Below are 18,055 nucleotides of genomic sequence, written 5' to 3' on the forward strand. Positions count from 1 at the left end.
GAACTCCGAGTTCGCACATACATGTTAAGAACATTAAACAGGGTATAAATATTTACAGTTCCTACACAGGAAGGATACTCTAGGGGCTGGTTGTTCAGCTCCCAGAAGATGTTCCTTTAGCACACATTAAGGTGTATTATTGAAAAGCTTTTCTGGTATACCAGTTTCAAAAATACATACAACTTGAAATATTGTCTGAAATTTGCCACAATGCCAAAGACCACTACGAGGCCCATGATTACCAAATCCTTCTTGTGAAAGATGAAGTTGTTCATTGGCTTTTGCTAGCCATCTGGAGAAGACAGATTTCATGTTCACAAAATATTTTATTCCAGGGAACTGAAAAGGAGTCTGGGATCGTGATGGGACAGTTGGCTGTCTATGATCCTCAAGTGTCTCAGAAGTTTTAGAATAGGTTCTTGCAGTTTGTTCAGTTCCCTTCAAGCAGAGTTCTGCTTCCATCAGAATGAAAACACTTCAAATGCTCTTCTTTTATGCTTACTCTCGAAATTAAATAAAATATAAAATTCCAGTTCTTTTTTTTTCTTGGCAAAATAGGTCTTCCAAGCACAAGCATAGCTTTAAGCCCTCATTTTTTTAAGCTAGTTTATGGTACTCCACTACTGATCCTTGCTGGACTTACTAACGGGTTTCCAAGGTTGGTACTGTCTTTCGCTTTAGCGTTTTAAGGTCCTTTTCTTACCAACTGAACATTAAACAACTATATCCTTCCTCATAGCATCTTCTTTTGCACTTCTGCCACCACCTCTTCTTTATCAGCTTCTCCTAGAGAATACGTGCTCTTCATTAGGGCATTTAAAATGCCTACCTAAGCCAAGTCCTTCTTCAAACTCCAGATTTTCATCTGAAGGTGTTTCTAGAATAGATACAGTTAACTACTAACTGGGGGGGAAAAAAGAGACAAAACGATTGTGTTTATAACAACACGAGAAGTACATGTAATTGGGCAAATATTGGCCATGCATAATGTATCTTTGGGCAGAAAATAAGAGCAGAAAAACAAAGAATGGATTCTGAGAAGTAGATGACAATAAACAGTTAACCGGCAGGATCTTGCAGCACAAAAAGAGTTACAAAGAAATGGCAGTTTCTTTACTAAAAGCACAAGTACAAGCTATCATAATGCAAAGAAAGGATAAGAAAAGTAATAGGAGGAGGTGATTTGACTCAGGTATGACAAGAAAACAGAGGAAAGGAAACAACACGGCAATCAGAACCGTATCAGCTTTCTTAAAGGATCAGTATAAAAGAATGGCAGAAGCACAGAACGACAAAAATTAAAAAGGCCAGAGATATCAAGAGCAACGAGAAAATTATCTATAGACATACTACGTAGGAAAACAACAACCATAAGAATTGTTGGTCTGCTGTTCTGAGGGAACACTACTGGGTGGCTAATGTCAAGAAGGCAGAAGCATTTACTGTTCCTCTCTAAAAAGGTTAACAGAAAGCGGGAGCTAGTTCAGTTAAACAATGACAAAGGGCAAGATTTCAGCCTTGAAATAAAGCTGAAACGGCTTAAAGAGTGCTTATCTAAGCCAGATGTTTCAAAAACTGTTGAGTCTAGACTTCTTCCCAAAAAATGTTGCCTTAGAAATCTTAACAGTTACCTTTCAAAACTCCCGGAGGATAATGAGGTATCTGAAGACTAGAAGTGGCAACTGTGCCAGTCACTCTCTCTCAAAATTCCCTTCAAATCCTTGAAAACTTTGATAACAAATCATCAAATTGCCAGTTTGTATCTAGAAGATAACAAGGAGAGGAGTTAGCAGCCAACATAGATCTGTAAAGGCAAGGCACATGACATCAATCTGATTTCTTCTCATGTCAGAGCAACAGGTCTTATGGACAGAAGAAATGTGGCAGCGAAACAACTTTACTGTAGTAAGACTTTTAGCAGTATCTATATGGGGTTCTCATAAGCGAACAAGAGAAGCACAGCTGTGATGAAATTTCAGGAATATAAGGAAAAAACCTGTTGAATATCCATCCCCAGAAAGTAATCATCAGTTCTATTTCAAAATAAGTATATTTGAGTGAGCATTCCAACATCAATGTGCTATTCCTCTTCTGTTCACTGTTTTCCTTAATAACCTTGGTCACAAAATAAGGAGTACACTTATTAAACCCACAAGCAACCTGAAATTGAGACAGACTATAAGTAATAGAAGAAAAAAAAATTAAAATGGTCTGAAAAATGGACAAAGTGCAATGCAAGAAAGAACAATATTATACAAAAGGAAAGAACTGACTGCACAAATTCAGGATGGGGCTGCTAGGCTATGTGGCATTACCGTAAAATAAAGCAATCGGGGGTTATAGTGCCTGACAAAGGAAAAGTCGATGACATATAATTTGTTTTTCATATTCACAGTTTAGAGGACGACTGTGAATTTGTTTATATGAACTGCAAATAGGTTAAAACTAAAGTAAGACAAAACAGAAATAAGCAAGAATGTTTAAAAACCAAAGCTAATGAAGCTCTGAAAATTATGCAGTCTCTAACATTTAAGACTTTTTTTTTTTAGGTAGTAAAGACAGGTATGTTGATCTTGGTCTGAAACAGAAAGTTGGACTAGATCATCTCCAGGATTCCCTTCCAGTCTCATTTTTCTGCAATTCAATACTTTTGCATGAACCCGTGTAGGACAAAATTGAAACCTCAGTCCAGGTAGTTGAATTAGTAAATGCCAAATCTGCATGTGAGTATTAAAGCTGACTGAATATTTTTTTGTGTTACATTTGTAATCTCCTTTTTTCTCCATTTTTTTATATGCTATGAAAAAAGCAGTCTGCTTTATTTACAATATACAAATCTTTGATCTAAATATCCCCCCTCAGCTTGCAGACTGTCTTTTTTCTGAGTCTTATCATAAATTATGAATAGGGTGTGGCCACCTTGCTCTAAGAAAGAGGATAAAAGAGCAAAATTAATCTTTGTTTCCTTTCAAACAAAACCTGTCCATCACCAGACTTTCAATGAACGACAGTATGAAGACAGTCTGATTTTTCATATTTAGAGTATTTTTTCCAACTTTCTTGTTTCTTACAGAATCTGCAGTGAACCGTTGAAGCTATATTTTGTTCTGGATACTCGTCTCCAATGTAGTCTACTAATTAGGATGGGCAACCCGAGAAACAGGACTCCTGGTGCTCATTCTCATTTCTTCCACCATGAATCCATTTCTGTGTGTCTCGGCGGAGCCCCATACCCCATCTTCAAAACAGGTGCCGAGAAAAGCACCAAATTCCAGATCCTGATTCTAAGTGGGAATTAGATAACTAAATTACGATACCTGACAAGATAGCTAAACTTATTAAAGGAGTAAGGATGCTACTTGTCTTTGAAAACCTAGGCTGAAGTATTGTACTGTATTATTACGATTGTTATTATTTACAGGGGAGACGCACCTAAAAATTACCTGGCCAATTTCTGTACGCGTTATCCTCTGTCAATTTGAGAATAAACACGGCGGAGCATTCACCGTTCTCGGGGTCCATGAGCCTAGTGGCAAGCGAGGGAGCCCGGCACGCTGCGGACCGCAGGGCACCGAGCGCCGACGTGCTTCGGAGAACGGAAAGCGCCGCGAGCGCCCTGCAGGCCGCTGTCCCGGCCGGCTGGCAGCGCACCGGCGGCCGCGGCGCGGCACCGCCGCCACCCCGGCGTGCGCCTCCCAAACGCCGCTGCTCACGGCGCCCCAGAAGGCGCTCGTCCTCACGGCGCCCGCGCCGCGACCCGGCCCTGCTCCTGCCCCGCGGCCGCAGCCCCGCTCCGCCCCACCGGCGAGGCGGCCGCACCACGGCCGGAGCTCCCCGCACAGGACGCGGGCCGCGCCGAGGGGCTGGCCGGGCCCCGCGGCGCCCCAGCGTCCCCGAGGCCCCGCCGCGCGGCTGCCCGCGGCTCCCGCCGGCCCCGTGCGCCCGGCGGGCCAGACGGAGCTGCGCCGGCCGCTTGCCGGGTCGGGCTTTGCCGGCCGGAGAACCGCGGCGCGGCCCGGCCGCGCTTTACCTGGTCTCAGCCGGGAGCCGCCGCTTCGGGCGCAGGCAGAGGTGCCGGAGCCGCACCGCCCGCCCGGCCGGGCCCGCCCCGCTGACATCAGGCGGGCGGCAACGGGCCGGGCCCCGCCCGCCGTCCGCGCCGGGCCTGGGGCTACGGGGCTGTGGCGCCCGGGCCAGGGCCCAGCGGCAGCGGCGGCCGCGAGGCGGAGCGGGAGGCGGGCAGAGCTGCGGGGCAGGCCGGCCGCGGGGCCGGCCGCGGATCGCCCGGGGGACGAGGCCCACCCCGACGCCCCGAGCGGCGGGGGCGCGGCCCGTGGCGGGCTGTACCCGAAGGCGTGGGGCGGGCGGCCGGGGCTGGCACCGCAGCGTGGCGGAACAGGCCGCGTCCCTCTCCCATGAGCGCGGCAGCCGCCTGAGCCGCGGCCGGCTCCCGGCCCGACGCGGGACTCTGCTCCACCTTATCTGCGGGGCGGCACGGGGAGGGCCACACTCCGCGTTTCTCTCATGAGGCTGCCTGAGGTGTGCGAGCCCGGGCAGGACCGAGGGGTCTGGACATGCTGTCAGGTGTGGCCCACGTCAGTACCTTGTGCTGCCCTCCTGGGTTCTGGATGGCATCCGGAGGGACAGCAGCATCCTTGGGCATTGCCTAGTGTGTGACCAAGGCCTTGACACCTCCCTGCAGTGTGCTGCTTTGGAGTTCCTGTAAGCTGTTAGAGCTGTCACCTTCCTGCAGGACTGTGTCACAGAGCCGGTACCAACATGTTAATTAAGAATGATTCGCTTGGCTTTTGTTTTTAACATAGTAATCTCATTCACCAAGTGATGGTTCATTTATGACATTATAACATGTTCATGTTCCTTTGCAGCTCTCTGTTTTTGAATAAATAGCAGTTTCTCAGAGGAGATTTGGCTGCAAAAAGATTGGGAACTCTAGTTCTAGTATGCAACTCCAGAAAAAAGACAGCTAATGTAAACCAAAAACTGTTAAAACATTTTAGAGCTTCTTCACTGTAAACATTTATTCAAGCATTTTGCTGATTAAGTTGTGTCTTCAGAAGTCTAGTTTCCTTAGGATGATTGAATTTGGCCATGTAACTTGTAAGTTACTGACATCCTTTTCTAGAGATGTTTGATTCAGGAGATATTAGTAAGCTGTTGAATTATTGGCTTAAAGAGCAGTGGATATTACAGTGTCAGAGAAGACCATCTCCTAGCAGAGTTTCATTAGTGAGCATAAAGGGCACAAAGGATAAGGACTAAACCTCAAAATGAGGTTTAGTTTGACATGTCAGGGACATGATAGCTTCCCTCTCAGAGGTGAAAACAACTGAAAGTGAGACATTGTGAACTTTACATAGCTATAAGAGACAGTAACAGTGTTACAAAGGAGTTTAGGAAACGTAACTAAAAGGAATCTCCTCTTCCAGGAGGCCCAAGCTTTTAACATCACAGGCATCCCTACGACATAAACCTCATAAATATGTTAAATTCTACCTTCAGACTTAGTGTGTGTCTGACCACCAGAGAGAGTCTTCCAAACTTGACTCGTCTATTGGCTAGAAAGCTTCTCCTAACTTAGGAAGAAAAAAAAAACATATGGACTTTGGAGGCAAGGTCAGGCTACCCAGGAGGACTACGGAAATGCTGTTCCACACTGTAGGGAGAAAATTCGTATGGCCAAAGCTCAATTGCAGTTGAAGCTGGTCGGTGCTGTGGTGGATAACAAAAAAGGCTTTTCTAAGCACGCTAACGGCAAAAGGAGGACAAAGAAAACATTGGTCTGATACTCGATGAGGTTGCTCACCTCATAAATAAGGACAAAGATAAAGCAGAGACATTTAAAGCCTTCTTCAGCTCTGTCTTTAACACCAGTGATGGGCCCTGGGATGCCCAGAGCCCTGGGTTAGAGAACTGTCACTGGGGGAGTGATAAGCTCCCAGTCACCTTGAAACTTGGATGGGATTTGCTGCTCTAACTGAATGCACATAAGTCAATGGGGCCTGATGTGATTCATCCCAGGGTATTGAAAGAGTTTGCCCATGTTATTGTGAGACCTTTCTCAGTTATTTATCAACACTCTTGGGAATCTGGAGAGGTCTCAGTCAACTGGAAATGTTATTCCAAGTTTCAAGAAGGGCAAGAAAGAAGCCCTGGTAATTACAGGGCTGTCAGTCTCGCTTTGGTGCCTGGTAAAATTATGGAGAAGATTATTCCAGGAGTTATTGAAGATCACTTGAAAGACAAGGCAGTCGTCAGTCAAAGCCAACATGGGTTCATGAAGGGAAAGGCATGCCTTACTAACTTTATATCCTTTTACGACAGGATTACCTGCCTAGTGGATGGAGGGAAGGCAGTGGATATGTTTGGGGTTTTTATTTTAGCAAAGCTTTTGATACTGTCTGTCACAGTATCTTTCTGGACAAAATGACCAGCATGCAGCTAGACCCACCTGGAGTACTGTGTTCAGCTGTGGGGTCCCTAACATCAGAAGGACATGGAGCTGTTGGAGCGGGTATCTGTATTAATTCTACAGTTGGTTTACTTAATCTTTTATTGCTGTTGAATTTCAGTGCAAACATACAAGATTTGTGGTTTAGTTGATCACTTAACCAGTGTTCAGAGACTGTGTGCTCCAGGAGTAGTAGAACACTGAAAGAGACACAGTGGGACTAGCACCAACTATGAATGACAATGCAATTTATTGCTCTCCTTTGCCTTCAGGCAAAGGCTCTTACCATTAATGCGATGCATCTATTTTCTTAATTTGCGAAAGACTGACCACAAAGAAGTGTTCACCATATGAATAAAAAAAAAAAAAAAGACATATTTAATCTTGCAAGCCTTTGGTGGCTAAGGTTGCCACTGCAAATTAACTTCCTTCTTAAGCATAGGTTTTACTTACTGACTTGCGTATCACTTCCTTTGAATACTCCTAACATATTCAGTAACACAAAATGCACCATGTAATACTGCAATTCAGCTATTTCTCTATAAGCCAGGATCACATAGCTTCTCTGCACTTTCTTCTGGACAAGTCTTAAAATCCCTGCATGTCTTTACTGAGCAGGGGAAATTGTGAAAGATACATACACAGCTAAGGTGGAAAGTGTAGCACCATAGTTTCTCTATACTGTTCAGTGAGGCTGCTGGCAACCCATACAGTTCAGTCTGCAAAAATCTTAGTAATATTCCATTTGTTCTCATTTTTTATGCTTGTGCTTTGCCTGACTGTTTCAGCTGCATTATATTGACTGTTTGTAGTTATGAGGAAAGATGAAACAGAGGTAAGAATTCTGGCCACTTTGTATTTAATATTTAATCAATTAAAAATCACCTTGGCTTCAAAGAGGGATTGCTCCATCAGTACAAATTAGTATCTTAAATATCTATTATCATAAATATCTATTTTAATTCCAAAGCTCTGGATCACTGGAAATGACATGATGAATATACCTGATCATTTCATAGGCACTTAGATCTTATTCTTGATCAGAGCTGTAGTCGTTCCAAACTGCTACTCTGATAAATCACCCATGAGGTTAAATAGAAGCAAAAATATATGTGGTTTGGTCAAACTGAAGGACTTAGGCCCTGTTTCTCTTTCTTAATCTTACAAAACATTCTGGAAGTGACGGTATAAATGACCACACGGCTCCATGTCTACATGGAAGCATTATTAAAGTTGGGTTCTTCTGCTCCACGTAAGGATAGCTGTGTTCATCACAGGAGAGATCAAGGCCTGAACAAAGAATAAAGTCCCTTTAGGCAGTCACCTCTTTTTCCCTGCTTCTTAGAAATGTCACAGCCAAAATGACATGATATTTTACCTCAGTTAAAGGTGTTATCCTCATTCAGATACTGCTGTAGATCTCTGGTTCCCAGAAGTATTTTTATTTATATGGACATATTTATCTGAGGAGGACAGAAAGCCATCATTCCAGGCTAAAGGACTGAGAAACTGAAATTGTGTAGATTGTTCTTGCCATTGATATTATGAAGATCCTTTTGTGCTATTTTGAAGCTACTTTCTAAATCCATTTTTATAATAGTCATTTACCCATGATTCATTGTCCTTCACTGTTTAGAGGTAATCCTTTTGTGTGGGTTTTTTTCACTTCTCATTCTGTAATGTTTCTCAGGACCTCTGACATCTGTAACCAGTCCAGTCAGCTTTTGGTATTTCACGGGGGTGCCAGCTACTGCTGCAGCGCATGAAAGCAGAAACTTATACCATCATTGCTATACAGATCTATTATATGGATCCAGAGTGTGAATTTACAGGGAAAAGAACGAACTTATTGGGCTGGAAATCCCTCATTTCACTGTCTTACGCAGTGCACACACACTAGGACTCAAGCCACCCCAATTCTACTGTGACCACAGACCGCTCTGATTCACATCAGAAGGTAACACAAATATAATTATTTTGCCATTTGATGGTAGAGTAGAAGAATGCAAATGGATCACATAATAAAAACCCATCTCTTCATTGTAAACAGTCTCTATGGTACAGAGCCATGCTTGGATATTCTTTTTAAGCTTTCACTCCAGTTTGCATGTCTCTGGTTTCTTTCCTCCTTGGCTGAAAGCCAGCTGGAGGAGCGTCTCTGCACTGCAGTGAAAAGCTGCAGCTCTGGAAAGCCACCATGTCAAAAATAAGCAGCAAGTATTAAGACTGAATCACCTGAAAACAGAAGACACTTATACCAGCTGGTATAAAAATCTCTGAAAATCCTTCATCTTCATGTTTTGTCGTCATGATCTACAATCCTACTTCGATTATAGAATTTATTGTATGCTGGTGTTTATTTGCAGGTTTATTGCTATTCACATATGTACCTACTTCAGTGCAATCCTTTGAGATAAACTAAATTAATGCTGCTATGCAAGTTACAACATACAGAAATAAATTAAAACCTTTTGATGCGCTACTTCTGTTTACAAGATTCATTTCATAAAGATCACAGCCAGTGCTGTCACCACAATTCAATGTGAAAAAGACCTTTTGCATCATCTAAGTTATCTGTTGAGACCTACAGCACCTTTTTATTAAAGATCTCAATTTGAGAAAACTCTGTAAGCTAGTAACATCAGTTGTAGCCTGCAGAGATAATTATTCTGGATTTTTCCCCCTTTCTGTGGTTGGCTTTTTTCCCTGACTATCTTCTATCAGAGTCTTATGACACTATAGATTCGCATATGCTTGCCAAAATGCCGACTGTCCGAACTTTCTGAGGTTTCAACTGTGTCCTCACTGCGGGCCTGGTGGGTACTAAGGAACAAAACAGGTCAGGACACGGGGTTATGTACCCATCAAGCCTCCTGAATGGTAGCTCGTCTCTGTGGAAATCTTGCAGACCACAGGGGGCAGAACCGGACACTGTTTTAGGAAACGCTGCAGATTATTGCTGACTTGACTCTTGTTTTACAGTAGCTGGGTTGCTTTTCCACCCAGCTGCATCAGCACAGGATGGATCTTCCTTTCTTTGTCAGAAAAGACATGGATTTTCTATCTGAAACTACTTTCTGGTGGCTCTCCCTTGCTCAGCATGCAGAAGTCTCATACTTTTGAGTTTTTTCAGCTTTTCCACATACTGCATTGAAGTGCTCTGAAGATGTGGCTAGTTAGAACTGACTGTTAGAGACAGGGACTTGTGCCCTGAGTTAAGGCCCTCTCTGGTCACCCTGGACGTTAAGAACTCCTGTCTACATAGCTGTCTGTCTTCACAGCAGTTGACAGCTCACAACAATTTTACACTGGTGGCTAGCAAAGTTCAGAGATTTTTCTCGTATCTCATGTTTCTGGAATCTAGGAAATCTCAACACTTTCCATTTGAGACCATTCCACTTGTTTTTCATTGAACAGGAAGAAGAACCAACAGGAAGAGATGAAGATCTGATTGTTCTGCTTACTACCAAGTGATGGAGAAGAACGAAGGAATGTGAACAATGATGCCAGGCCAGGCATCTTTTAGCACTGCTGGCTGACATGACTTTACTGTGGATATTGCAACAACTCAACACCGGGCATTTAAAAATCTCCGTGGATTTCGGTATTGAAGTATAACTCTCTCAACCTCAAATCATGCCGGCAAACTAAACTCCCCTCTGCATTATTCCTTCAAGGCTCACGAGCCCGGCACACGGGCGTTCGAGCATTCGAGCTCGGCAGCGGTACCGTTCTCGCCCCGATGCCAGAAGAGAGCGCGGGCGCGCCCAGCCGGGGCCGGGAGCCCCGCTCCCCCAACGCCAGCTGGAGCCCACCGGCAGCCGCGGTCCCGTGAGGGGCAGCACCGCGCTCCGCGCCTGCGGACAGACCGGCTTCGGGCCGGCAGCCGGGTGCGGCCGGTCAGCGCCGCCCGCGCTGCGGACTGCCTGAGCCGGGGCGGCACCGGTGTCGCCAGGAGCCGAGGGTCTGCCCGGGCCCTGCGCGGGCACCGGGCCGCGTGCCCGATGGCGGCGCGGCCGCCGAGGCCCGGACGGAGCCCGAGAGCCGGTCGCGCAGCGAGCGGAGGCGCCGGACGGAGAAGGGCCGGGGCCGGGGCCGGGGCCGGGGCCCAGAGGCCACGCCCCCCCCTCCGCAGTAGCGCAGCACCACGTGCCGGCTCGGCCAATCGGGGAGGCGCTCAGGGCTCTTTAAGAGCCGTGCGCCAGTCACCGCGCGCTGCAGTAGCGGCCGTCGGGGTTGCCATGGAGACCACGGCCGGGGAGGTCGCTATGGAGACGGCAGCGCCCTGGCTGCTGGGCGGGCGGCGCCGCCGGGAGCCGCGGAGGCATTCCCTGCTCGTCGTGATCGGGGAGATCGGGACGGAGCCGGAGCGAGGGGCGCTCCGCGGCGCCTTGGAGCGCGGTGAGGAGCGGGGCCGCGGCGGAAGGCCCCGCGGCTGGGGCGGGGCAGGGGCGCCTCCGAGTGCCGCGGGGATGCGAGTCCGCCCGCGCCTGCCGCCTGGTGCCCCGCCGTCGCCCGGCCCAAGGCGGGGCCGCCGGTGCCCGCCCTGCCCTGCGGCACCGCCGCCCCGCCGCAGAGTTTCGCCCTCCTCCTCCTGGAGGGGCGGCGGTGCGGGCCCGCCGGTGCGGGCCCGGGAGGAGGCCCCCGGGCAGCTGCTGAGGGAAGGGCTGGTGCTCTGCCGGGGCCGCTCGGCGGGAGGTGGGGGCGGAGGAGATGGAGGCCGCTTGTGAGCACGCCCTGGGGCCGCAGATCCTGGGAAGGGCCTGGGGCTGGGGGAGAAGCCCTGCTGCGCTCGGGCGGGCTTCACGGGCTCGGGCGTGGCCCGCGCCCCGGTGGCGCGTGCCGCAGGGGTGGCGCGGCCGGTCCCTGGGGTGACCGGAGTGTCGGCTCCAGCGCGGACGAGCCCCGCGACAGATGGCGTCAATGACGGGTCAGTCTGGCGCTGCTCCTGCCGGCTGGCGTGCTGGCAGGCGTTCGGACCATCAGCTGCTCTTATCCCCCCTGAGCATTCCTTCATCTGCACCAGTGAAATGCAGTTAAGCTGGTTTCGAATGTCTTAAACCTTGAAGACATCTGATGGTTCTAACTTCCCAAAGCTTCCCTTTTATTAGTGGGTCAGTGTGTTACATTGCATTTTCATTTTACGTCAAAAATTTCTGTCGTATTCGTTGGGGGAGTTGTCTTGCGTGGCTGTCCGCTGCGGTGCGAGGGGACAGCTGCAGACGGGGCCTCTTGTGCCATGGCCGCTCCCTAAGGAGCAACGTGTGGAGCAGAGAGGCTGGGGGAGGATGAGCCACAGCAGTGAGGGGAACTGCTTCAGGAATGACACAGGGCAGGACAGGACTGCCATAACGTTTTTCTCCTTTGTTATCCGTATTGTGGCAGCGCCCAGAGGCCTTGGCAATGAATTAGTCTTTGTGCGTTACATGCAGTGTTGTTTAAAAGTGAGGGGGCAGGAGGTGGTGAGATGGTAGTTCTTGCTTTGTGGTAGTTTCTGATGCTCCTAAGAAAAAGAGAAAGGAGAGGCTGTTGGCTGCATCAGGACTGTAAGGGAATCCCTGTTCTAATAAGCAGTTTAGTACACTTCTGAGAAATAAAGTAGCAGCGTTTTGACTTTGCATACGCTTCTTCTCCCCCCGCCCGCCATTTCCAAGACGCATTGGTTTAAAAGATGCCAGTGATAACAGTTGTAACTATTGGCTAAACTGTGTTATTTGGAGTTGCTTCTGTGACTGTTTTCCTCTCGAGTATCAACAGTACTGAGGAACAGATGGGCAGTGCAATTTGAGAGGGGATGGGTGTAAAAATGTCAAATCTTGTCCCATTTCTCCACTTCAGCATCTTTTCTCTCCATCTCTGCTGGCAGGACACTTACCAGCTACTTTGAGAGCAGTGTTTCATTCCCTTTTGCAAGGGATGGCTTTATTCAGTAGGGGTAGGTCATATTATGACCATTTGTCCTCTGCAAGCCCTTCTTCAGAGGGGCTGCTCCTGATTTCTGCACAACAGGATGATCATCTTTACTTGGCCCTTCACTGGAGTGGTGTGCCAACCAGCAACCTTATCCATTTTCTGAATATTTGAAATAGTGGCAGATCAGACTGTAAATGAATGGATTTTGCTCTTTGATTCTGCAGCTGTATGCTAATAACCTGGGAATTCCCATTGAAGAGAAAAAATAAATACCAATTTTGCAACATAAATTGTAATTGCCAAGGAGAAGTAAGTTCTACAGTTTTGTCTGACCAGAAACCTACTGAAATTCTGCCAAGTACAGACACTTCTCTGCATGAGAGCCATTTAAGCAATACTGGTGAGTTACTAACAGTAGAGGTGAACTACTGAAGGAGGTAGAAAACCTGGATTTCGTACTTTCCTCTGTCACTGACTTGGAGTAAGACCTCCCGCAGGTCATAGAGTTTTCCCCACTGTGAAGTGAGAGAATGACCTCTTCTTGAAATAGACCAAGATCTGCAAATTGGAAGATGAATATAAAAAATAAGAACAGTTAAAATGACACCAGGTTCTTGAGATCTGTCAACAGACAGCATATTATAACGTTGGCGACAGCTATACTCTTGATTCAGGGAGTTCAAGAAATGTGGAAATGCTACACACATGATGATTCCCATTTCTTAAGTGATAGTTTGCTGGAGAGGGTTCACATGAGGTTCATGTGAAGGTAGAACAGACTACTAAGCAGAAGATTTGATTTCTTCAGGAAACAAAGCAGTGTAAATAGGAAAATGCTTCTGCCCTTCAGAAAAGCATTTTTCTGCAACTTGGTAAGTATGGTAAGGGGCTTATACCCCTGATAACAATCAGATTAACAAAATTGGCAAATAAAGTTGGCAAGCAAAGTTGGTCGTAAGTGTTACATACTATACATCTAGATAGGGTTTTCTAAGGAATGAAAAAGCCAGGTTTTGTTTTGTGTCTTTGTTCTGCGGGCCATGGTGCCCTGTCTGTGCAAAAAAAAAAAAAAAACCAAAACACCACAAAGATTTTTTTCAGTCAATAAATCTCTTGCTCTGGCTGATCCAAAAAGTGTGCTTTCCCAGACTTCTTCCTATCCCTTGGTTAGGGGAATGGAACAGTGAATATAGGACATTATGAGAACCTGCTCGATTTCATGTGTAGTGCTTCTTAGGCAGTGGCATTGTGTAACTGTGGGATGCTTGAACAACACTTATTCTAAAATGCTGTCTAATTAATATTGGTGGTCTTTTTCTGGTCCTGTGTAACTTTTGTCCACTTTAGAAATAATATCTGGAAGACTAGGTCTGGTATTAGGGGGAAATGCCAGATCTTATAAGCCAATTACTTCAGCAGGAAATAAAAAAGGGCATAAGGAAAGAGATGGAAAACTGATAAGTCACATGGTGTCTTACCCAAGCTGCGCATGTGCAAAGAGCATGAATATTTAGAAACCTTATTATGGTATGTCTTGTATCAGGAGGTAGAGGATCTGAATCAGCAAGGACAATGTTCTGGCTCCTGTGGCATGGGATGATAAATTGAAATTGTGGCAAATTGGGAGAGATTAGGAGTAACTTCAGACTACCTGGAGCGGGGAAAATGCTGAATAAATTGTTGCAAGTAGGATAATGAGTGAGATGATTTCACTCTTCCCTTTCCTTGCTCTGAAAGAGGATCTCTTCTTTCTGCATCCTAGAGGTATCAGTACCTCCAATAGCATTTATTGCTGCAGTAGGACACCATGACAGTGACACAGCAGCTAGAGTCAGCAGGATTTGCCCTGCAGCATGCCACCTTGTCCCTGTCCAGGTCAGAATGCTCATCTATACTGTGTTAAGATACACTTATATTGCACATTTGTTCAAGCAATCATGCTTTCCAAGAGTATAGTACAGGAAAACATTGTGTTCACCTTGCTCCCTGTCTTTTATTCCATGTTTCATTTGTTCCTCTGATGCCCAAACTGAAAGAAATAGATGTTCTGTGACACTGAAGGTGGTGGTAATTTGTTGTTTGGGGTTTTTATGTTGTTTTGCCTTTTTTAATTTTTTTTTGTTCCTGCCCCGTGCCCCCCCACTCCCCGATGATGTTCAGAGAGTTTACTGAGGGGTTTTTGCGCACTCTGCAGTGGAGACTGTCAGGCAATAAATAAGCTATATTACTCTACTGTGTCAGCTGTCACCAGAAAAAGAAACAAAGTTGTCTTGAGCCTGCTGTAGATTCTACAGGCCTTGAGACTACTGAACTGTCTAAATCAATGATTGCTAACTCTATCTTGGTTATGTGTAGAAAACTGGAACTTGTATCCTAGAAGATCCTGTTTCCCACCAGTGGCCAGCAGAAGCTCTTGCACAATGTGGAGTTACTGTGCTAGAGACCTAAAGCTGCAGTAACTGGGGATTATACCTCCATGAAAAATCAACATGCTTCGCCTGAAAGAAGGCAGATATCACATGCAATAAAACTGTATTTTATGCAAGAGAGGACATGTATTCAGGAGATGGTGGAAGAACTCTCAGTGAGGATGCCATCAATGAACACTGGGGCTGAAATTCTTGTTTCGGTTAACTCTTAGAAGTCTGTGGCATTGGCCTTCAACATCTGCAGGCAGCAGCACAAGAGGCTATCCTGGTTTTGTTCATGGTGCCAAAGTGTAGTATCACACCATCTAGGAGAGGCTGCTTCTTACTGGGATGTGAAGATCTGCAATCTGTAGTGTTTGGTGTCATCCAGAATGTACAACTCCTCACACTGAGGTCTGAAGGTTACTTCCCCAGCATGGCATGGTGCCACTTGCTCTGGGAGCAGATGCTGCTTCCTGCTGTGATATGAAGGCGATTAGCTTACAAAGATTATATAGATTAAAGAGCAAACTCAAAGGGTCTCAGTGGGATCAGGGCCTTTGAAGGAGTGATTAGGCAGAGCAAGTTGGGGGGAGGCCCTTTGTGAATCAGAGGATGCACAGGCTGTAAGAGCAGAGAAGCTGGTGTCTGAGCTGTTTAGTAGTTTAATCGTCCCATAGACCATCTCCACTAGCGACCAATGCTGGATAATGCAGCTGTAAAATTAACATAACATATTTGCTTGGTTAGGCAGCAGGGTAATTTATTTAGCCTCAATCCCTTGTAGCTTGTTAGTTTCACGTGCATGAAGCCCAAGCTGAATGGAGACTTGCTCACTGCATGTACTTCAGGGTTAGATGTTTTATGGAAGGTAAGCATCTTATGGCCCTCTGCTTCAGAAGATTTTCTCCATTCTAAATATGCTCTTTTGGAAGACCATCGCTGGTGCTTTTGTGTCCTGTTAACTTCTGTATCTCCACTGCTGTTTCTAGAGTAAATGTAATAACAGCTCACTATTCTTTTTCTTTTTGTTCTGTTGTTGGGCAGGAATTCGTTCCTGGAACATTAACATTCTGTCCTGTGACCTCAATCAGCAACTGCGGCTCTTTGTAACCCGACACCTGGCTCAGTTTTCTTCAGAAGTCAAAGGTCAGATTTTTGGTTTATCAGCATTAACTTTTAAATTTTCTTTTAGGTTTGAAAATAAAAACAAAACCAAAAACCCAAACCAGAATAAAGCCGACTGTGATTTAGAATGGCAAATTCAATTAGTGAATTGTTTGCTGGGGATTCTGCAGATATGAATACTAAAGAAGAAAAGTCATCTTAACGATCTGTTAGATGCAAGGAATTTAACTTAAAATTCTGAGAACAGAGTGAATAGAAACATCTGCTGTTTAAAAGCCTATTAAGCTAGTAAGTTAGAATTTGTCTATCTATCTTCTGTACCTTATTCAGGTGGCACAATACAGTTTTACTTTGTAAGCTATTTATTATCTATCTTCTCCTTTTGGATTTTAGAGTGTACTTCTGTATGAACAAAACGGGTTGCAAGTAGTGTGTACGACTGGTCAAATGATTTTCTGAATCCCTTTTTTGAAGGTCTGTCTCTTCCCTTGCTTGGTTCCTGGGGAGCAAAGGGTGATAAATGTGATGCCAGTCTATAAAGAAGGTTCCATGAGGGATCTAGGGAATCGCAGATCTATTAAGCAACTAACTGTCAGGTCTACTGGTCAAATCAGTAGTTACTATAATAGAAGGCAGAATTGATGTCTACCTGGGAAGAGTCACCATTGGTTCTGCAAACAAGTCCTGCTTTTCAAATGTCTTGAAGATCTCTGGAGAGATCAGCAAACAAATAGATGAGTGATTTAGTCTACTAGCCAAAAATGTTTTGGGAATCTAAGCCCATGAAGTCTATTTAAGGAAATCTCTTGGCCATAGAGTTAGGGGCCAGGCGGCTGGGTAAACGGAAGTTCTGATGTAAATAGCCAGCTCTGTCAATGGAGATGGATTGCCAGTTGAGTTCAGCAAAGTACATGCTACTTAACATAGCTACTTAAACATTAAAGGATGAGCAGTGAGGCAAGTTTGATAATCCAAAGTCATTCAGGACTCAGTAATACTGAGTCTAGAGCTGTAGAAAATAACGACAGTCTGTACAGCTGAAGATTGCATCAGGAGATAGTGTAGTTTAGAAATGAGTGCTGAAAGGCTTAAACTGAGGAGTGATGCTATAATCCCAGGATTTACTTCATGGTGGTGGACCTTAAGTGTAGACAGGTTTCTCCCAGTGACAGTTAGCAAGAAGCTATGATTATGGCATGGTTTGGGGAGCAGATGTGGGAAAGACTGCTACAAGAGAAATTTCAGATCACAACTGATAATATAATCAGGAAGAAGCTCTAAATGTGAACTGGGAACAGTCTTGACTGCATTCCATATGTACCATCAGATAATACCCTTTGGAAGACAGCTGCAGTCTTAAACAATTGCTCTTTTAGCTATGCTGCTTCTGCTTGAGCAGCTATTCTATACTGATTACTTTCATGGTTAAGAATATTTCTAATTTATTTTTTAACTGCTGTTGCAACTTCCTGCAAATTCATTGCTTTATATCCTGTAACAGCGCTATGAAGATGTGTGTTCATCACCATTCTGCTCCAGATGGACATATATAAAACTAGAAATTTTTTAACAGGAGGAGTTGTTCAGCTCCACACTGTACATGCCTTTTGTTCCTGCAGTGGGCATAGAGAAGAGTGGCTGCAACTGATTTTCCTCTTAGCATTCATAGCTTGGTCTTAGCTCCTCTGAGCAGAAGGCTGTTCTAGAGATCTCCTGAAATCCCTTCCAGTTCATGTTTTGATTCCATACTACTTAAAAGATCCTAGTCTTGCTTGTGTGGGGGACATGCACCTCTACATTGATATGCTTAGCAGTGTCTCTGGAGGATGAAACTTATTTTCAGAAGTATGTGCATTAATCTCAGAATATCATTCCCTTAATGATTGATGTTTGTGCTCTGTGATTAGGGAAAAGTCAGCTGGAGCACAGCAGTTACTGTCAAGCCAGAGGAGTTCTTTGACCTTCTATTTAATGCAAAAGGCTTCTCACTCTACAGGCTTGTAACAACCAGTACAAGTTTGACGCCACTGAGAAGAAACAAAAAATAAAGGCTGGTAATACAATACAACTAAGTAAAGCAGTCTGCCTGACAAGAGTATTACAAGACTTTCCTATCTGCAATTTCTCACTTGATTAC

General features: G+C 45.5%; 1 protein-coding gene across 1 annotated transcript in view; it reads left to right on the forward strand.

Moving 5' to 3' along the window:
• Positions 1-7,283: 7,283 nt before the first annotated feature.
• MAP1A (microtubule associated protein 1A) overlaps positions 7,284-18,055 on the forward strand; it is a 66,457-nt gene continuing 55,685 nt past the window's right edge. The window contains 3 exon segments of the mRNA XM_086620542.1: positions 7,284-7,304; positions 10,147-10,870; positions 15,838-15,939. Of these exon segments, the coding sequence (XP_086476668.1) occupies positions 7,284-7,304; positions 10,147-10,870; positions 15,838-15,939 (847 nt within the window).

This window comes from Tauraco erythrolophus, chromosome 14, assembly GCF_009769465.1.
Source record: "Tauraco erythrolophus isolate bTauEry1 chromosome 14, bTauEry1.pri, whole genome shotgun sequence".
In the NCBI taxonomy this organism is placed as follows: Eukaryota; Metazoa; Chordata; class Aves; order Musophagiformes; family Musophagidae; genus Tauraco; species Tauraco erythrolophus.